This window comes from Monodelphis domestica, chromosome 3 (genome assembly GCF_027887165.1).
Source record: "Monodelphis domestica isolate mMonDom1 chromosome 3, mMonDom1.pri, whole genome shotgun sequence".
NCBI classification, from domain to species: Eukaryota; Metazoa; Chordata; class Mammalia; order Didelphimorphia; family Didelphidae; genus Monodelphis; species Monodelphis domestica.
Window position 1 is genome coordinate 226,463,586 of NC_077229.1, and position 22,929 is coordinate 226,486,514.

At 36.4% G+C, this 22,929-nt stretch overlaps 1 protein-coding gene across 5 annotated transcripts in view; it reads right to left on the minus strand.

Moving 5' to 3' along the window:
- Positions 1-22,929, minus strand: part of ATP9B (ATPase phospholipid transporting 9B (putative)) — a 558,010-nt gene that overhangs the window by 504,191 nt on the left and 30,890 nt on the right. For 4 of the 5 annotated variants that reach the window (XM_056823547.1, XM_056823546.1, XM_056823545.1 and 1 more), the window contains exon 2: positions 18,009-18,182. In XM_056823547.1, the coding sequence (XP_056679525.1) occupies positions 18,009-18,182 (174 nt within the window). Of the gene's footprint in view, positions 1-18,008; positions 18,183-22,929 lie in introns of those variants that run through there. The other variant, XM_056823548.1, reaches the window with a different exon arrangement.

Consider the following 22,929-nt stretch of genomic DNA (forward strand, 5'->3'; position numbering starts at 1 on the left):
GCATAAAAATCTTCTAAATACAGAAAAACAAAAAAATCAAATGCATCTTTTCCAGATTAAAACGCAATAAAAATTGCATTCAATAAAGGACTACTAAAGTGTAAATTAAAAATTAATTAGAACCTAATAATTTAATCCTAAAGAATGAGTGCATCAAAGAATAAATCCCAGTAAGGATCAATATTTTCAATAAAGATAATGATAACAACATAGCAAAATGTGTAGGATGCAGCCAAAACAGTACTTAAGAGAAAAATTATATCCCTAAATGCTTATATAAAAAGAGAAAAAACAAATCAACAAATTTGGTATGCAACTGAAAAACTAGGGAAAAAAACAATAACCTCTAACTAAGCATCAAAATAGAAATCCTGAAATTCACAGGAGAAATTAAGAAAACTAAAGTTTAAAAAAGATTGAAATGATAAATGAAAATGGCAGCTAATTTTGTGGGGGAAAAGCAATAAGCTAGATCAACAATGCCTAATTTTGTTTCTAAAAATAAAGAAAATCAAATTGACAGTATAAAAAGTTGAAAGGATAAATTTACAGCCAATACAGATGAAACTAAATATTAGATGTCATTTTCCCCAATTATATGTCTATAAATTTGACAATTTAAGCTTAAAGAATATTTACAAAAATATAAATTTTCCAGATTTTCATAAAAGGAAATTGAATACTTTTTAGAAAAAGAAACTTACAAGTGAATTCTACCAAAACATTTAAAGAACCATTAATTTCAATACTATATAAATCACTTGAGAAACAGTTAAAGGAATACTATAACACAAAGGTTTTTGATATCTAAACCAGAGACAGCAAAAACAGAGAAAGAAAACACAGAACAATTTCCCTAATAAATATTGATGCAAAATTTTTAGATAAAATACTATCAAGGTCATTACAACAATATATCACAAAGATCATATGCTATGGCTAGACTTGATTTATGCCAGAAACGCAAGACTGGTTAAATATAAGAAAACCACAAGCACAACTGGCCATGTCAATAATAAAAACAAAAAAAAAATATTAAGTATTTCAATAGATGTAGAAAAAAGTTTCAATAGACTGATTCAACACGACAGAAAAGCTACTGTTAGCTGGTTGGATTTTTCCCTTTAAATTTGGAATGGTATTCCTTTTAAAGTGGTTGAAACTGAGTCATCTCAAAATTTTGACGAGCAGGTTCAAAATTTTCAACTGATGCTAGTATGTTCAGTGTGATATAAATAGGAATCCTGTAAGAAACTTTTAGTATTAGTAATATCTTTTCCTTTAAGATATAAAATGTAAATCATGAAATCTCAGGAGCTAGACGACATTCACAACTCTGAGATGAAATATCCTCTACATGATAAACAACTACTCATACATGATTTCATATGATAGGGAATTTGCCATCTCTTGAGGTATCCATTTAACTTAGGAAAGTATTTCCTTAGAGCTGACTCACTTTTATTCATGTAACAAGAATTTATTAAGCACCTAAGTACTATAAATTATATTACATGCCAAAGGGAGAAAATCAAAAATACAATCCCTGACCTAAAGTAGCTTGCCTTCAATTGAAGGGAAACACCACACAAAAAATAAGTAAATACAAAACAGAACAAAGTAAATTTTAAAATAATTTATTGAATGAGAAAACTAGCAACTGACAGATCAGGAAAGAACTCAATTAAGAGATGGTCCTTGAATTGGGTCTTGGAAAAAAGCGAGTCTAATTTTTTTTATTAAAATGTTTAATTCTATGAGGTAAAAGTGAAGAAGAAATAGATCCCAAACATAGAGAATAGCCATTCAAGTTCTGTCTGAGACAGCTAGATGGGGAAGTAAGTAGAGAGCTAAGAAAAGAGTCAGTAAGACCCAAATTCAGAAACTTACTAGCTACATGAGCCAATGGGAATTACATAACCTATATCTGCCTCAGCATACACATCTATAAAATAGGGATAATAATAGTACCTACCTCCCGAAATTGTTTTGAGGACCAAATAAGGAATTATTCATACAGCATTAGTACAGTGCCTGCCACTTGGTATGCTCTTAATGTTTGGTTCTCATTTATTCTGCCTCAAACCAAATGCATGATATATCTCTGAAATTTTGAAGATATATCCTCTTTTAATCCTTAAGTCTCTCTTTTCTAGAATACTTTCAATTTATTCAATTATCTTCCTTTCCATGGCATAACTTTAAATCATCTTACCATGCTAGTTAACTTCTCTGAAGTTGCTGTTAAAGTTGCCAGTGTCCTTCCAATAATGTGATACCCCCAAAGGAATAATATTCCAAAAATGGTTGGAGAAGGATAGCATATTGGTATCATAAACTCCCATTTTCTAGCCACCATCTTCTATTAATGTAGCCTTAAGTTCAAAGTCTTTAGCAGTAGACAGCAAGAGAAAGGAAAGGTTCTGAACTTCAGAGCTGGTTGGGCCTGTCTCTTCAGGCTAATGCCCTAAAGACTGGCCTTAAGTTCAAATTGCTCCCCTTAAATCCTTCTGTTCGATGACATGATCACAGGAATCCAAGTAGAACATACAGTTGGGGAAAAATCTAGGCATAGAGGTACATCTGTCCTGAGACAGAGAGAGAGCGCTCTTTCCAGTCTGAGGGCCCAGAAAGAGAGACCTCGAGAGCAGCTGTCACTTCATCTTGGTTACTGTGATATGACAGTATGTAAAATGCCTATTGAAAATCCAAACATATTATGTATAATAATAAAACCTGGCAAAATTTAATAACTTCTCAAAAGGTTAAATGAAGTTAATCTTTCATGACATGTCCTTGATTAATTAGTTAGCTCTTAGTAATTCAATATCTATACATTATTAAAAATACAATCCATATGCAAATTTTTCTTTATTTTGATTTTTTAAAATGGCTCCAACTGTCATTAGTATCAAAGGCATTTTAATTTATCAAGTACTCAGGATTAATATTTAGGGGTTCTCAAGCTCTATTAAAAGTTCCAAAGGATTCTATGTCAAATTAATTTGAGAAACACTGGACTCGATTATATTAGTGCTAATGAAACATGTAGTTTTACAGGATCTGTCCTAGTTAGCTTCCAATTTTGGAAAAGAGGAGGTAATCAATAATAATCACTTCTAACATTCAAAGAAGAGAAAATGTATTTGCCACATTAATTTAAAACATGTTACTTGAGGCAAGGTTAACATAATGGGTATAGTATTTTTTTTATTCCCCTAGATTTTCTTCTAAAATTTAATTTACTCCTAAGTATGGTGGCTAAGAACTTGGGGCCAAATTGCGGAAATAACTCTATTAAAATATGTAAATAACAGGAAAAATTACTTAGATATTTTTACTCAAAACATTTCTGGGTAATACATCTAATGCCTAATTTAAGGAGGATTTGAACTATTATTTGACTATTTTATACATTCCAGATGATAAAAAAATGATAGCTAAGTTATGTGGAAAGGAAACTAAAACAAGTTCTGGAGTTTCTGCCACTGTGTTGGAACAAGCAACAGTGGGAAAATTAGAGAGAGAAGAAATTGACAAGACTGACAGTTGGTGGGAGAAGGGGAAACTGGGAGTGGGAAATGGTCTTATGACTAGCACTTCCTTACTAGCCTTAGAAATGGGAGGAGTTTTTTCTTCTTCAATTCTGTATAGAAGTGCCTCTATTTTCTTCAGCCCGAAGAGACAGGCCCAACCAGCTCTGAAAGTCAGAACTTTTCTTGTTGCTTGCTGTCTACTACTAAGATTTGAAATTAAGAAAACTAGCACAAATATAGTATAGACAGGGATAAGAAAAACCCTCCATCAGCCTGTGAGACCTAGCCTCAGGTCCAAAGTTGAGAGAGAATCAAACTTTATCTAGGGAGATCCCTCTTCCCTCTTACCTGATACCTAACCAAACTGGTTATTAAAATTTATCTTATTTGAATATCGCAGTCAGGTAAGAGGACTATATTTTCAGAGGGCATAGAGGGAGCTGAGCCTCAGGAGGGTCATTCAACTACAAATGGTCCTTATCGGACCCCTGCTGAGCAACTAAAGTCTGGGGAAAGGCTTGTCCCCCAGGAGGGTCCGAGTTTACCTGCTCAGGGGCATCTTCAGCATCAATCCATAGAAAAGACATCCCTGCAGGCTATCATAAGTGGTCCATTTCTCAGACACACCATTTTGTTCAAAAATAGCCTCTCAGCAGGGGGAATATCTCTCCTTTTGCCTCACAGGCAGCCATATTCCCTCTCTCTCTTCAGCTCCTACATTCCCTGCTACAAACCTTCCATATCCCCTATTCTTCATATCCACCCATCTTTCCTTATAAATATTACAGTTAACATTTGACTAGTTGTCTTTAGAAAATAATAAAAATATCAAAAGCAGTGATAGTGAAAAAATGATAGAAAAAGAAGAAAAAGTCACACAGCTTTAAAGTTTCTAAAGATTATTGGGGCAGCCAGGTAGTATACAGTGGATAGAGTACCAAGCTTAAACTCAGGAAGACTCAAGATGATGAATTCAAATCTGACCACACTTGCTAGCTAGTTACATGACCTTGGACAAGTTACTTAATCAGTATGCATCAATTTCTTCATCTATAAAATGAGCAGGAGAAGGAAATGGCAAACTACTCTAGTATCTTTGCCAAGAGAACACAAAAAGAAGATGCTTCCTATCCTCTTGGCATGCTTCAGCAATTGGTGAGACAAAGAGTAAATCATACATATACTGAATTAATCAGCTGCATTTAAATTTTATGGCATCTGTATCAGCAGCTAAGAATTGTGTGAACAAGGTAGGGCTGTCCACTAAGGCCTAAGAAAAATTAGTCCATTTCTACTGAGAGTCTTTCCAGGTGAAAGCAAATATATGCCTAGAGTTCTCATGTATGGATATAGAAAATAAAGCTAAGCACAAGTCTATTACTGTAAAGTATAGAGCTATTCTATGAATAGAAGAAATGATAGCATTTATGTTGGAAACTACAGAGTGTCTCTTGATAACTTGATTGTTCATAGCTCTCAAATCCTGGACAAACTGATAAGAGATACTTGCCATCTGGGCCCACTTTTGGCTTTTTAACAGGCAAGATGGACGTACTGTATTCAGATTTACAGGGAATTATGATGCTTGGTTAATCAATAAATTTATTACTGGTGTAATGCCATCAAATGACTCCTTTGAAAGAGTATACTTAGGAATGGAAGGAGGTGGGCTAGAATTTGTTTGAATTTGGACAGGGACAGCCAATTTAAGTAGGCCAACATCAAAAGATGATGTGAGGTGGACAGGCTTGGGTATATCAGTTGGGATCTGAAAAATAGGAGACTCCTTCATCTCAAGAGTATCTGAAAGAAGGACAGGGAGTAAAGTTAAGGATTCCTCAGGCAATTCCAGTGTTATAGAGCCATCTGCAGAACAAGTTATTGTGGCCCTAAGCTTGCATAAAAGTTCTCTCCCCAGCAAATTTATAGGGGAGCCAAGCATTAAGAGAAAAGAGTGTTCCACACTAAGGGGTCCTATGTACACTATTCTAGGGGAAAGCTTGGGAACATTTAGAGATGTCCCTGAAGCCCTCACAACATTTATTGGAACTTCAAGCTGAATCAGGTATACTCTTCAATAAAGACCAGGAAGCTCCAGTGTCCAAAAGACAATCATAATAGGCGTTATCAATCTTTAATGTTACATAGGGCTCATGAGTATGGGGGGTGGGGGGTGGAGGAGGAGGTCAGTGGATAGGGACAGCAGGCAGTTGTAGTCGAGGCATTGCCGTAAAGGTGGAACCGTAAGAGTTAAGCCTCCTCTTCTCTCTGCTTGGGCTGCATAGTCAGGGTCGTGGGTTGAACTGTGTACGACCTGCCCAGCTGTGTGCTCAAGGTTGGAGTAGCATCAGAGGGAGGACTGATAAGGTTTGTGAGAAAGAAACTGTAAGGTTGGAGTAGCCAGCAGAGGACTGATAAGGGTTGTGAGAAATTGTGAGAGACTGTGGGAAAGTTGCTTCTCTGTCTTTGTTTGGAATCCTCTCGGTTCTTCCCTGTGCCTGGCAGATAACGTCATGAATTCCTATGAATCTGCCCAATTATTGGTTCCTGCTGTTGCTGGGTGGTAACATCATATCTTCCTGTGTGTCTTAACCTATATATTGCTTTGTTTGAACTCAATAAAGGGTCGTTATGCTTTTTCATATAGCGTCCATTCGTCACTCTGTATGTTCGTTACCCCAGGCAAGGTCACGAAAAGGTTGGCCACCTTTTTGATGAGCCTTGCTGTTTGGCGCCCGAACAGGGACATAAATGGCGTTCGTAACCCCGATTCCTTTGCTGGTCAAAGGATGATTCATCAGAGTGACGGGCTTTGTGGCAATATCTTGGATTGGGTAAGCAAAGCAAATTTGGAACAGAGCCAAGAGAGAAGAGGAGGCTTAACCCTTACGGTTCCGCCTTTACGGCAATGCCTCGACTACAGGCAGTAAGATGTCAGGGTCTGGAAAATGAAAGGTTATATCCTCTGATTCCTGTGACCCACCCCACCGCCATACAACTTCATAATCTTTGGGTAGTGCCTTGGGCTCTCCCCCGAGGGGCAGTAGCACCCTGGGTGGTTCAGGGAAGAGCTCTGCTCATGATATACTATTGTTGGGTCATTTGGTATGAGTTGTAAGGTGCCTGATTTAAGTTCCTAGAATTATTATTATCAGTCTTAAAGTTATGATTCCTGAAATCACCATTATAATTATCATTCCTTAATTGTTCCTATAAGAATTTCTCCAGTGGGTATAGCTCCTCATTGCCCAGGAAAAATTCCTACCGTTCATAACTCTGTGGCCCTTCTTCTGACAGAAGTGGCATATAAGGAACTGATAGGTTCTTGAAAAGAGGCTAGTGCCACTGATTGAGCATCATGCCCTTTGTCTTGTTTTTCAAAGCAATCCTTTAAATATGTGATTTCTTTTTTCAAGATTTCTATGACATTATTAGCCTCTTCCTGTTTTTCTTTTGAGCCTTTAAAGACATGAGCAGCAGTTTTCCTCAAATCTTCAATGTCCATCTGAGGCCACTGTGCACAATGCGTCTTAAAACAATTGTGGACCACCCTGCAAGAGTTGTTGACAAAATGTCTCTTTATTTGAATAATATCTTTGTCTTTAGAAATATCAAGGTCTAGGTACCGACCCCCAAGCTCAATGAGCTTATGCATAAATTTGGAGGGAATATCATCATCAGATGTTGAAGGCTTTCAAATTTTGTCCATAATTCCATATCCTCAGGGCATTCTTTCATTGCTGTTATAGTGGCCTCCCTACAATGATTTAATTGCAAACGGTCCTCGGACTGTTATAATCGAATTCAGGATCTTGAGCTAGCCAGTGTGCCACATTACACCCCTGGACCTTGTAAGCATGAGATATTATCTTATTTTTCTCAGGTTCTGTTAGAAAAGCGTTAAGCAAATTCTCAGCATCCTTATAGGACAGGACATATTGATAAAAATATCAGCCTTTTTCTTGGGTTAACATGATAGGTTCACCTTCAAAACAAGGGATATTATATTTCAATTCTCCAAGGTCTTGAGGAGTGAAAGGCATTTAGTGTCTTAGGGTTACCACATCCTCAGTGAATCCTATTTTGGGCACTTCCCTTAAGGGGGAAAGGTTTTCATAGGAATCTTTTGACAGCTGTTGTTCCTTAGTAGTTGTCTGTGGGGATACCGAGGAAACATGGGTAGTAACAGTTATAGTATGAGGACAAGATTTCCTTGGGGCTTGTACTGGTCATAGGGTGGGAGAAAGGACAGGAGAAGATGGGAGATTAGAAGAAAGATCAGGGGAGGTAAGGTTAGACAGAAGATGCAGAGCATGAGATGTTGCAGAGTACGAGAGGAGGGTCTGTACTTGATATATAGGAGAGGGGTGCATCATCTCCATTTCTGGAGAAATAGAATTTTCCTCTCTTAGTGGTTCAACAGGCTTGCAAAATTCAGAATTGTTTTGGATGGGATCAGTATTTTTCAGTCTCTCATGTAAGTAGTGTTTGAAGTTTTCTGATTGAATTTGCCTATCAGCCTGAGTTTCTATTTTAATCTTTCATATACTAGCATTTTTTTGTCTTAATATTAAAGATCAGAAAATTTAAATGTCCTAGGAGTATAAGAAGGAGGTAATTCGGGATCTTAATTGTCTCTGGGCAAAAAGCAGAAGATTATCAATCAAAGTAGAATTTATGCTGCTTAGCATTTTGATAAAAAATATATATATTTACTTACTTGTTTTTTAAATTATTGTTAGTGGGGTAGAGTAAGTTGAGGGTATTTATTTTATTTTCTTTTATTTTTTGTGATTTTATTGGATTTTTATTAATTAAAAAGGGGGGAAACACTGTAGCTAAACAGGAAAAGGAAAAAGAGACAAAAAGAAGAGAAAAAAATCAGTGCTCAGTATTGATCTCTAGTGGCCAATAGGCAGCACTACAACTGGGAGGGGTTAGGGGAGTGGTTAGAGGTGGGTTTCAGGGAAAGGGGTGTGGTTAGGTACTACCAGAAACAAAAATGGAGGATATGACTACAAAACAGGTGGTGACTAAGGTGACAAGTTTTTTCCCAAAGGCAAAAGGGCTTCAGAGAAAAGACAGAGTAAAGGAGGACTGACAGGTAGGCTGGGATGGGTGAAAGACTGCCACCAACCTTCCCCCCCTTCCCCCACCCAGTCAAAGCAAAGAGGCTAGGAGTCAACCAGCTGTACTGCAGGGAAAAGGGCTTCCCTACAGCACTGGCTGGGAGTGGGAGAGGGAGCTTATATTCACCAACTGAAACAGGAGCAGGAGTCAGCAAAAGTGGCAGAAATCATGGGGGTGTGGCAGCTGCAGGACTGACCATGCTGGGCATGACTAGGTTTGAAACAGCAGGGGCATACGGAGCCCTCAGCCTGGGGTTGGACTGCTGGCAAGAAGCAGCTCTGGCTGCAAACCAGTAGCAGTTTTTAAACCATTGAATGAGCTCCAGCCCGGGAAGACTGCATAAGCAGCCTGGGTTTGAAAACTCCCAGCAGAGAAGTCCTTAAAAGGTTCTCAGTTCAGATCCCTTCGTAAGGCCACCAGATGTAAATATTAAAATTAATATCTGACACTCCAAGTATTATTTTAATGCTATTTATTAAAATCAACTTAGTGCAAATGGAAAGTTAGAAAAAAAGCCGCTCCCTTCCTCCACACTGTTCCAAACCAGGAAGAGCTTGGGGGGGGGGGGGGGGAATGGGGAGGGAGGGGGTGAGGAGCCAGCATGGAGTAAATTCAAAACTGAAGACCAAATTAGCTAATGACACATATACAGGAAAAGGGGCTTGTGGGAAATGTAGTTCTGGGTGCACATTCTAAATAATACAGAGTCAAATGGAGTAGGATACAACTGAACTGAACAACAACAATTACTTGGTTCCTGGCACTCTAAATATGAGGTACAATTTTCAGGGGTTTGTTTTTTGTTTTATTCCCAAATGAACAACAAATAGATATAATGCTACTAGAAGAGAATTCTATCTAGCTTGATGATCTCTCTGTAAATGAAGTCGGAACTGTGTCAATGAAGTTTATCCCCTCCCCCTTCTGAAGAGCTTTACCTATATATCAAATATTCCTGACATAACACAGTTGAGCCAGGGTTGTGTCGGGGTACAATCTGTAAGTCAATAAAAGTTAAGGTTTGGGTCAGAATTGGGAGAACAACTAGAGAATCACAGGAGAATCAGAAGGGAGAACAGAGAAGAGACAGAGCAGGCAGGTGAGGGGGAATGAGAAAGTGACTGGCAGGCTAGGCACCATGCAGTCAGGTTACTTATAGGAATGTTGTCTACCCTTCCAATAAACTTAATTGAATATATATGGGTATAAATATTTATTTTAATTATTACAGAACAAAAACTAATGTGTAGCTAAATGTGAGCATAACACATTGGTGAAATGACCACCTTGAAAATAAATTAACTTTATGCACCAAAACCTTTACAGATGATGAACAGTTAGGAAAACTCTAAGAAAACCTCAACAAGCTAAGTTAGCATAATTGCCTTAATATTTGTCCTCAGAAGAAAATAAAAAGTTAGAATCAATACCATATATAGGTTCCAAAGAAGAAGAGCAGTGAGAACTAGGCAATGGGGGTTAAGTGACTTGCCCAGGGTTACACAGATAGGAAGTGTCTGAGGCCACATTTGAACCCTGGTCCTCCCAGCTCTAGTTCTGGTTCAATCTCCTGAGCTGCCTAGTTACCCCTACAATTCATTTTTATAGTTAATACCAGGCATATTGGCATCTGGTAAGTATGACTGATGTATTGATATTGTATTACCAGACACATGGTCAGACCTCTTGATGGTCATTGTATGGAAAGGAATAGGCCAAAGCACTAGCAAAGGACGGGCAAATTAATGGGCTGGGCCTTGACGGAGGCCACACTGCGTGGGGCCATGCTGCCTCAGCTCGGACTACACTCATTAGCAAGCAGTTCTATTAGGGCGTTGCTTGGTTCACTCATTTGCAAACCGCTAATCCCCACTTCTTTGATCTCCTCATTGTCAATTCAACCAATGTTAAAACCTATGTCATGTTACCTATTTGTTGACACACATTCTTAAAAACCTTCAATAAAAACAGGGGGCATTACCGTGAAACTGTCTCTTTTTCTAGCCCTTTACTAGCTCTAACTAGCTCTCTCCCTCTTCACTTCCTCTCTCCCTCTGTTCCCTCCTCTCCTCTTACTCTCTTGCTTCATTGTATCTCTTTCAGTGCCTCAGCACCAGGAAGATGAGACTCCCAACCTTTTCTAGCGACCTTATTGCCCCCCCCCACCTATTGCCGTAGGAGCCATAGGAGGCATCAGGAGTTGGGACTCCCCCTTTCCTAGTGATGCGGTTGCCCCCAGTACCTCCTATTGCGATAGGAGGCACCGAGGAGAGTATCAAGGGGTTGATACTCCCCATCTATTCTCTTGTTCCTCTAATTTCCTTGGAGTTCCTGTTACTCCCCACATGTTTCTACTTCTGTCTTTGAATCATTATTATTCCCCCATTTCCTTAGCCTCCTCTCCCCACCTCAGGTTATTACCCACAGATAAATGTTGTAGGACTCCTGTGGGAGGTCGCTATAAAAAAGAGCCTTAGAAGCCATCAAGTCTAATCTCCTCATCTACACATAAGGAAACTATGTGACAAAAAGGCTACTGGACTTCACATAACTTTTCTGTCAGTTTCCTTAATTGTCCACTATATGTCCACTAAGAAAATCTGACAAATTAAATCAATACAATTCAATAAGCATTTATAAAGCAATTGATGTGTTCAGGGCACCATATTAGAGTCTGAAATTGGAAACACAAAAATGAGAGGATGTGCTCTTAAGGAGAATACATTCTGCTGAGACTAGGTAAACAGATAAGTAACCTAAATTTTACTCTAAATTAATCTAAATCTAAAGAAAATACAAAATGATTCCAAGGAATGGAGACCTAACAACTGGAGAATCAGGAAAAAGTCTCTTGTAGAAAGTGGTACTTGATTGATTGGATAGGACTAAGACTAAGAGTAGAATCTCTTGTAAGTGAGAGTTGAGGCAAAGGATTCTAAGTGTGGAGAAGAAGCTGTGCAAAAGCACAGAAGCAGGAGACAGAATTTCATCTACAATAACAGGGAAGAAGATAGTTTGACTGGAAGGTAAAGTAACCATCGGGAGATAGGGTAGAATGAGTCTGGTTAAACAGATTGTAGCTTTATCTAAAATGCCTAACAGAAGACTACATTTTATCCTAGAAGTGATAGAATGTAAACTGAAGCTTTGTAAGCAGGTAAGCAAAATGTCATATCTATACTTTAGGAGCATAAATTTGATTATTCTGTGAGGAAGAGGGGAGAAACTGAATGAAGGGAAACCAATTAGGAAGGTATGGCAGTAATCTAGGTAAGAAGTGACAAAAATTAGAACTAAAGTGCTGACCATGAGATTAGAAAGAATGGAAAAAATGTAGGAGATTATATCAAAGCATAAACAAGAAGACAGCATACTGAATAAAGGAAAGTAAGAGAGCAGAGAGTCAAGGATGAATTCAAGGTATTATGGTAGTATGGTAGTATTCTCCAAAGAAATAAGGAAGATAATAAAAGGATGCATTTAGGGGCATGTTACTTATATCCCATATTAAAACTGAGATAGTCAGGAAACAGTCTCATACATAACTGATAATTAATGCCTGGAATTTGGGAGAGAGATGAAGGCTAAATATGCAAATCTGGAAGCCAGACCTACAAAATAAGAGCTGGGGTTGGGAGTTGATGAGATCAAGAGTACATAGAGAAAACAGAACCCAGGGTAGAAAACCAAGGTATATTCATATACATAGTATATATAAAGCAAATGGGGGAAGGGGGGAATATGTATAGACTTACAATTTGAAAACTGGTAACTTCAAATGCAGAAGTAGGGGGCAGCTGGGTGGCTCACTGGATTAAGAGTCAGGCTCAGATATGGTAGGTCCTAGATTATAGCCTTAGACACTTCCTAGCTGAGTGACCCTAGACAAATCACTTGATCCCCATTGCCTAGCCCTTACCACTCTTCTGCCTTGGAACTAATACACAATATTGATTTTAAATCAGAAAGTAAGGGTTTGTTTGTTTTTTTTAATGTAAATAAATATGGTTAAAATATGGTGGAAAATAATGTTCACCAAAAATGAGAAAGTTCAGAAACTTCTAGGCAACATAGAAACATCAAGACTATATTTTGACTTTAAGTGATCACTCTATTGCAAATATTAATAATATGGAAAAGGGTTTTGAACAATGATACATGATACATCATGTTTTGAACATGATACAGTGGAATTGCTCATCAGCTAAGGGAAGGGAGAGGGAAGAAGGGAGGAAAAGAACATGAATCATATAACCATGGAAAAGTATTCTAAATTAATTAATTTTTTAAAACATTATGTCCATCAGGAATATTTTCTTTGAGAAAACAAATAGGAATAACATCATAAAAAAAAAGAAATTAAGTATACTGCAATAGGAAAGATTCATTGTTGATGTGGGAGATATTCTTGAATCAGTTGTCTGTGTACGGTCAAATAACTAACTTGTTAGAACAAAGATAAAAATTTTTTAAAAGGCTCAGGGGTTGAGAGCCAGCCAAGAGATGGGAGATCCTGGGTTCAAATGTGTCCTCAGAAACTTTCCAGCTAAGTTTGATTAAGTCACTTAATCCCTACTGCCTAGCCCTTACTGTTCTTCTGTCCTGGAACTAATACACAGTACTGATTCTAAAACAGAAGATAAAGGTTTTTTAAAAAAAAATTAATTTAAAAAAGAAAAAATGAGGAAAAGATATGACAAACAAGTAAAAACCTAATTGACATATTAAAATTAATTTTCAAGCTGAAAAGTAGAAAATAGATGGAAGAAAAAGTATTGAAAATAATTTCATGAAAAAATTTTACTGCTATAAGCCCAATAAAGGATTTGAAACTCAAAAAAAAATTAAAAAGATCAATGAAATAATAACTACTGACATATGTGCATACTTTCTCATCTCCACAAAAATTTCATAATAAACAACACAGAAGATGATGGAGCTCCACCTGATCACTACCAAGGTACTCTCCAATCCTAATATTGTAATGATGATATGTGGCAGTGTCCTATTGGGAAATAAGATGTTTTAACCCACCCAGGAACTCTATAGAGCCAATTAAGCACCAAACTCTGGTTATGAAACAAAGTTTATTTTAACAAAAAAAGATAAGGGAAACTGGTAGGTATTACCCTAACACTCTTCAAGCTACCTCCACCTGGCTCCTAAGTCTCCTGCTTAAGGAGAGCCTTCTGTTCTTCTTTAGGCCTTACCTACACCACCCTATTCTATCTAAAACCCTCTCCCAGGATTTCTGACTTAACCCTAATCTTTCCATTAGTAATTAAGAAGGAAAGAAAGGGAAAAACCTCTGGATTTGGCTGCTGTACTAAGTAACTCAAAGTTATAGGTAGAAAGCTTTGAATTACATTGGCCAATAGGAATTCTGGTAGATGGACTATGATAACTGGACTCTGGGAAATTAGTTTCCTCCAAGTAAACCCTCTACCTGGATGCTGAAATAATGATAGGGGTTTTGAGGATGGGATTAGATGTTACAATGTAGGGCCAATATCAGAAGAATAAACTTTGGGAAGGCTATATCTAAGGCTGACAAGCCCAGTCCAGGCTGAGCCTGTCCTGAGATAATACACATAGACCACTATATAAGAGGGACAGTTTGTTGTATTTAATAAACAAAGGAAGGTGAAAGGGGGATTTAAGATAATCTAAACTAAAAGATCAATCTACCTAAACCCACCAAATCTAAATATCTCTTCACAAAGATTTCTTCTGAGTGAATTTCCTACTCTAATCCTCCCTCACTGCCTAAATCTCCAGTCCCTGATCTTAATTAAATGTATAACTAAATGCCCCTTAGCTTCATTTAAGAAAAGGGTCTGTGTAAAGCTTTGCTAGGGCCAGGGAAGGTCTTAGATCCAAAAAGGATCCAGACCCAATCTCACAATCACTACAGATGGATCAGGTTCAACAGGAACTGCTTCAATTATATAAAGCAAGCAAAAAAGGACAGGATTAGTCACCAAGGAAATCTGCAGCCACCACCTCCAGAGATTCTCTAGAGAGATAGCTAACAGCCTTAGTCACATCCTAGACCCCCTTCAAAGTTCAAGAATTTTCCTGCTGGTCTCATGCCACTTCTATCTGCAAACTCATATACTTTCCTTACAACAATGCCAAAGATTTTCTCCATAAAAATTCTGACTGTCCAGAGAATCTCTTAGAGCAAAACTCCTCCTTCTGCTTTGAATTGTAGGCAGAGACAAAATCCACTCCCAGTTCAGGTATGTGCTCTCTCTCCCTATTCTTGTCCCTCAGTCTGGTGCTCCTTTGCTGCTCATCATTTCTCCCAACCCTGACAACAACCACAAAACAAAACAAAACAAAAAAAATACCCCCAAACTTATGAGAAAAAATGCTATCCACATTAAGAGAAAGAACTGTGGGAATAGAAACACAGAAGAAAAACATATGATCTATCACTTGTTTATATGGGTATAGGACTTGGGGTTTTGATTTTAAAAGTCTACTCTATTACAATAATTAATAATATGGAAATAAATATTGAGGGATAATACATGTATATAACAGAGTGGAATTGCTCGTCAGCTCCAGGAAGGGGAAGAGAAGAAGGGAGGGAAAGAACATGAATCAGGTAACCTTGGAAAAATACCTTCAAATAAATAAATTTTTTAAAAACACCCCCAATAAAGTGAAAAGTAGGGGCAAAAGAAGTGTTTGCTAGGAGCAGACCTCTGCAGTTCAGGGTATTTTGCAGTACTTTGCAGTGGACTTCTAGCACTTTGGGCTAACCATGAATAAGTGAAAGCCAGAAAGCAAAACCTCAGATAAGGGGACCCCACTAAATTCCCAAAAACCTTTTTCCCCCTACTTCTAATGAGAGAAATATAAATACCTTCCTACCAAGCTTCAAAATCTTAGAGTCAATGATGTCTCTTCCCTCTCCCTCATTCTTCTATAATCATTTGGTTGCCATCTTGTCAATTCCACCTCAATAGCTTTGGCATATATCACCTTCAGTCCATTCATACAGGTTTTACTCTGGTTTAAGTAAACTTTAACACTTCTAACAGACTACTATTGCAATAGCCATCAATCTGGTCTACCTAATTCTATCTTACCATCTCCAAACTATCTTCTATCTAACTATCAAAATGACATTCCAATGACATGTAAACAACCACTTCCAAATATACCCCACTTCCAAAATCAAGAGTACTCGATTTCCTCAAGATGAAATTCTATTTGGCATTTAATGTTCTTCACAATCTGGCTCTTATCTTCCTTTCAATAAATCAGCAAATAAACATTTATTGAGCACTGACTATATGCCAGACACTATGATAGGTGCTAGGTATATAAAGACAAAAAATAATTAATTGCTGCCCACAAGAAGCTAATTATGCTCTATTGGAGGAAGCCTGATTTCATACTGTACCTACACATACACACTATATTTCAGCCAAAGTAACATACCTGCTGATTTCTATATGTAACAGTCCATCTGCTTGCTCTGGGCTTTTTCAGAGGCCATATCCATACAGAGAATGCTCTCACTCCTCTATTTCTTAAAAATCTCAGTTCCATTCCAGGCCCAATTCAAGTGCCATTTCCTACATCAGATGTTTGATTTTTCTGTCCATATCTCTAAGATCTAGCATAGGGCTTACATATAACTGATGTTGGTTGAATTGATTCCATTTTCAACCTCTCTTTCTAGGAATGGTTTTGTCAATTTAAATAGAAGAAAAAAGGAACAACATTTTTGTGCAAAGGCTTAAAAATAGGAAGTAAACTGCTGCTGTTAAAAGTCTTAAAATGTGATTTAGTCTTCATAAAGACATTTTTATATTTATTATTTTAAAGAATATTTTTCAAAAATTCATTTTTATTTGCCAGGCAACTTCCATCACAAAACCATCCTAAAAATAGGTCCTTTTTTACTAATTAAATTCACACAAATATTTCCATCTGTAGACAAATATTAGCCTGATACTACAATTTACCTAAATCAAAATTCATTGCACAAAATATCATTATAAAGATCTTTTCCCATCTAAGTACAGGAATGTTTATTTTTCTGATTAATTTAGAAGAGATAATAAAGTTCAGAATAGTTATTTTCTCCCAAATTACTATCACAATAACTACTTAACATTTGATAATATTAATATATCTCTTGCTTTGGAAACGAAACATCAAACCATGGTAGCATTTATAACATACAAAGATATCTAGTTAAATGATAAAAACTTTGATTAAAAAAATAGCACTGAAAAATCTGAAGTAATAATTCCTCTAAAATAATTTCTTAATCTTATTAATCCTCATAACATGTATTTGGCAACAATAAAAACAAATTTAAATTTGGCAAGTAAAGACTTTTTTCATATACTTCTGAAAGAATATGAAATAAAAGAAATGAAATAATCTTGGTTTTGGATGGTAACTTATTAAGTGTTCCATTTATAGTGAAATGACATTGATAAGTTCACAGTAAGAAAAAGGGTAGGAAATATAAAACTTTGAAAAACAGAAACAATACAAAACTATAATTTATTTGACATTTTCTGCTCATGACAGTTGCATTCAGCAGAATGCTATTCCAGCCTATACCTAAGGTTAGACTCTCTAAATTGTGCAATAGAATACTTTCTAGATTCAAGATTGTTGATATTTATTATAGAGCTTATGAACATCTGCTTTTCAAGACCAGGGCTGAATTTGTTTTAGATTTTATTTACTTTGTATTTTTGATGATTTGTATTCTGGATAGATTAGGGGAAAACATTCATTGCTAGTGAAACAATTTAGTCCTCCTTTACTTATGGCCCCAATGACACTGTATGTACTTTAAAATTTTACCATGATTGTCTATCTTTTCTGATGGAAATATTATTAATGAAAGAAAGCAGAACAAATAATTTTATAAATGACAGCATAGTGACAAGAACTAATTCAATCCTATTTTTATACAAAGATAATTAATTTCGCATTCTTTTTAACTTTTAAAATTGATACATTAACTGCTCATATTAGCCAACTAACATGTCAATGTTGATTTACTGTTACGATATCAATGAAATAGGGGGCAGCTGGGTAGCTCAGTGGTTTGAGAACTAGCCCTAGAGACGGGAGGTCCTAGGTTCAAATCTGGCCTCAGACACTTCCCAGCTGTTTGACCCTGGGCAAGTCACTTGACCCCCATTGCCTTAAAAAAAAAAGATATCAATGAAATATTACTGCTGTCTTTTTTCCTAAATATGATTTACAGGGAAAAAAATTAAAATATTGATAAATTTAACTATTTATGCCCATGAATACTTCAGCATAAGGAAAACGAGATAGTGATAAATAACAAACCTTGTACACAGGAATTTCCAACCACCACAAACAAGCCATTCTATTCCTCTTCTTCTGTAAGTTACTCGGGCCCTTGGTAATGTGTGATAATCACTTTCATCATTTTCAAAACCTTCTTCAGACATCATTAGTGGCATTTCATCCAAATGGGAAGATTCATCTTCTAGCTGATATCTAATTAAAGAAAAAGCAGAGTTAGTAAAAAATACAAAAGAGCCCTCAATGCTAATGCATTATTATCCTGTTACTTTTAAAATCAGATTCCCATGTCACATATACTACTATAACCAGTTCAATGGTCATCATAATTATCTACTATGTGGTCCCATATTTGGAAGGCCAGACATTCCCAGGTTCATATAGCCTGATGAGAAGTAAAATCTTGTTATCCCTCAACTTCCACATATGTCGAAGAAGAAAGGAATCAATGTTTTAAAAATGCTGAAACATCGAGACAAAAAGAGTATTTATGTTTTAGTTTTGACACAATTTTTGCACGAAGCTGAACAAAACCCTTAATCTTTCTTAGGATAAATATACTCTTCTATAAAATGGGGGTAATATTATATAAACTATCTACAACATTGTTGTGAGGAAAAAAGTGTAAGTGTAAATAAAGCACTATACAAAGCTGAATTATTATGTGCAACATTAACAGCTTATTGTCTTATCCTTCAATATTTGTTATAAGTATGAGCAGAGCAACTCCAGATACTGTAAACAAGGAATAGATTTGTTTATAATTTTTAAAATTATTTGCAAGGCAGTATTTATTTACTATAGGCTTTTTCAGAGGCCATACTCATATCCAGAATGTTCTTCCTCCTCTACTTCTTAAAAACTTTAGTTCCATTCAAGGCCCAGTTCATGTGCCAATCCTTACAAAAGGCTTTCCCTAACTTGCCACCATCAACAAGTATTAGTTCCCTCCATTAACACTAAAAATTATTTTGTATAATTACTTTATCTGTTTATAAGTTTGTTTCTCCCAATAGACTATAAGTTCCTGAAGGGCAACAAGTGTTTGATTTTCCTGTCTATATCCCTAAGATCTAGTAAAAGATTCTATGGTCAGGCATGAACATTCAAGACGAATATGGGCCATCTAGCAAAATTCATCAAAACATTCTAAACAGTTGCTTCTTTCTGAACTGAAAAAGGGAAAATGTCCAATTTCTCAAAGGAGTATATTATTTAAAATTCTCTTCAAAGTTAAGGCATTCAAATTAATATAACACAGGATGAGGATTTATACCTACTAATATCTTAAAGGCAATCTATTCAGTCAGTAAGTCAAGTAGTCAGTCAACCAGCATTTCTTAAGTATACTGGGCACTGCTAGGCACTGGCAATACAAAGAAAGACAAAAACCAGGCCTGCTGTCAAGAAGCTCCATCTAAAGAGGTAGAAAGAATGCAAACAATCATATACAAATAAGATACAAACAAAAGGAAGGCACTAAGATTAAGGAGGATTGAGAAAGGCTTCTTGCAGAAGGTGGTTAGTTGAAACCTGAAGGAAACAAGAGAACTGGAAGGCTAAAGTGGAAAGGCAGAAGGTCCCAGGAATAAGGGATGACGGACAGGGAATAAACACTGAAAAGACAAAGAGTTGTGAGATGGAGTATTTTGTGCAAGGAATAGTAAGAAAGCCAATGTCACTGGATCTTAGTAATAGAGGGTAGTAATGTACCAAAAGATTGTAAAGGTAGGAAAGGGACATATCCTAGTGGGCTTTAAAAGCCAGAGGATTTTATATTTGATCCTTGAGGTAATAGGGAACCTATGAGGTGAACTGAATAGGTGGCAAAATAATTAGACCTGCCTTTTAAAAAAAAATCAATTTGGTGACAGAAAAAAGGGGGTGGAATGGAAATAGAACTTCAGGAAGACCAACCAACAGGCTATTACAATAGTCCACACATAAAGTGATAAGGGCCTACAGGAGGGTGGTTGCAGTCTCAGAAGAGAGAAGGGGACATAAAAGAGAAACATTACAAAAGTAGAAACAATAGGACTTGACAACTAATTGGATAAAGGATATGAGAGAAAAAGAGGAATATGATTCCTAACTTGGAAATGTTGCTAATTAAACATTTGTGGTATCAGCTAGAGAAAAAAAGAAGTTGGGGATAGAGTAGGTTTGGGAGAAAAGATCATATATTCAGTGTTGCCCATGATGACATCAATAAGACATGTTAAGTTCACATTTCTAATAGGTTGTTTGAGATATGAAATTGAAGGTCAGAAAAAACTTAGAACAAGTAGAAATGAGTAATCTATATAGAGGTGATTTTTCAAATTGCATAATTTTACAGTTAAGGAACTGAGGCCAGAGAGGAGAAGTGATTTATAAAAGGTCATAGAGGTATTAAGTGGTCCTTTGAATACTGAGCTATAAAATGCAATTTAACAGTAAAAATTCATGAAAACAATATATTATTTAAGTCTGCAATCCCCTTCTACTTTATGAGTAAATTCATTCTATTCATGTCTATAGTTATGATAGTTAATTGAAGGAAGAGAAGGAAGAAAGGAAGAGTTTTACTTTGTTTATAAATATCTCAGCCAAGGTTGAAACATTGCTACACCTGAAAAACTTTTAACAAGTATCCATTTTCTTTAAATGCAATACAGCAGGTTCATGTAAAATATGATAGTGGGTTTGTTTACTATTGTCATTAAATGGGCTATTATAACTTTGGGTATTCTGATATTTTTGAATGTGCATTACATGTTGTACTATTGTTCTTGATAAAAAACTGTTACTTTGTACTCACAGTGGATCATGGCCAAGTTTGAAGAGGACATGGATCTCATTTTTTGGTGAGAAACTTTTGTATTCTACATTTCCTTAGTTAACACAGTGTGTCAATGATTATAAGTTATATTTTTTATTTTTAAAACTCTTTTATTATTGTTTTTGCTTGCATGTGCAATATACTATTTCAGATTTTTTTTATTTTTTCTCTTTTTGTATTTGAAGCACATGTCACCAGTATTGAGATTTTCTTTAACTTTTTTGATTTTGCAATAATGTAAGTTTAAAATATATTTGCTATAATGTCAATGCATACCCAAAAAGCTTTAGACTATAAAAATGATGCCATTGATTGTTTTTTAAATTATGGGACTTTGCTTAATGATTCTGTCTGATTCCAGGACAAGAGAATACAAAAAGAGCCATTTCACAGTGCCAAAGAAGGCACAAGGCTAAACTGCATAATGCCAATCGAGCACAAGGTCAAAGAGACCAAATTTTGAGCCAAGACAAGAGGACTTGAACTAGTTTGGGGTTCAAGGTTGCAGCTATTTAACATGTGTGATCCTGAGATGGAGTTATACACTAATGTTATAGGATGGTAGCAGATTATGGTGGGTTTAGATATTTCCCTTCAAAACTAAGTGATTTTGTCATATGGCCAAGATGGTATTGAGGATGTCTTCTTCATGGGCATTCTTGTTCACCTGGACCACTTCAGAATCTACAATTTTATTAAAAGGAATAATTTGACTTTCGAATAGCTAAATTAAAAAAATATGCTTGAATGTCATTTCAGAAAAACTGATGAAAACTACTCAGATCTTTTAGATCCAGAGGGCAACTGATCACTTTCTGGGAAAAAAAAAAAGCTTCAAAGGGAAAAATCCCAGGAATGTCATAGCAAAAATCCAGAGTTTCTACATCAAAGAAAAAATGCTGCAAGTATCTGGAAAGGATTTCAAGAAACAAAGATGGATCCTCATGCATGCATAGAGGACACAGGGTCACATGGGCTGCAGTAATTAACAACAACAAAATGTTTTGGCATGCATCATTACCAAGTCATGTCAGTGCCCAGGGTGCTGAGTTAAGAGCTTTACTCAAAGTCCTGGAATTGACAAAAGGTAAAAGAGTGAACATTTACGTAGATTCCTCTTATCTTTTTACGACCACACATTCCACCAGTTTTATTTGAAAGAACAGAAGGTGCATAATATCAGCTGGAAAACCAATTGCATATGGCAAACTTTTTGACCATCTTATAAAAACTTCCAAAAGAGTTGACCATAATCCAATGCAAGGCATATACTCATGGAAAAGACAGAATATCCACTGGGAATGAAAGAGCAGACGTAACAGCGAAATACATGGCAAGATTTGGTCCCTACCACATGTTGAATTTCTCTCTGGTGGACAGGCATGAGCTTACTGAAGCTTACCGTGGAGATGAAATTCAGTCATGGAAAGCAACTCGGTGCTAAATTAATTAAAGGCATTTGGGTGGCTCACAGTGGAAAACCGATTCTTCTCAGAAAAATTATACCAACATCTATGTACTGTGATCCATTCAAAAGGTCATTATGGAGTCCAAGCCATTTTGGATGCAGTACAATGTTTCTGGACGGCACCAGAGATAACAACAAATGCCATTAGAACTTGTCAGGAATTTGACATAGGTAGGAAATTCAATCAAGGACATTTCAAGAACATAGCATTGGGAAGCAGGCCTCTAAGTTATATGCCTTTCCAATGTTTACAAACAGACTACATAAACATGCCTAAAAGCAAAGGATATAAGTTGCATTGGTTATTGTGGATAGACTGACAAGATGGGTTGAAGCATATCCAGCTAAGAAAAACGATACAGCCACAGTAGTGAGATCTCTACTGAAAGAAATAATTCCTAGGTATGGCATTCCTGATACCATAGACTTGGTCGCATTTCACTGCTCAAATTTTGTAAGAAATATTTTAAAATCTGGGTATTGAGAACAGTTTCCATACTGACTATAAGCCACAGAGCTCAGGCCAAGTTGAAAGAATGAACAAAGAATTAAAAATACTAATAAGAAAACTCTGTTCAGAAACACATTTGAAATGGACAGATGTTATTCCTCTTGCACTGTTTGCCCTAAGAACAAGACCCAGAGGTGACTTG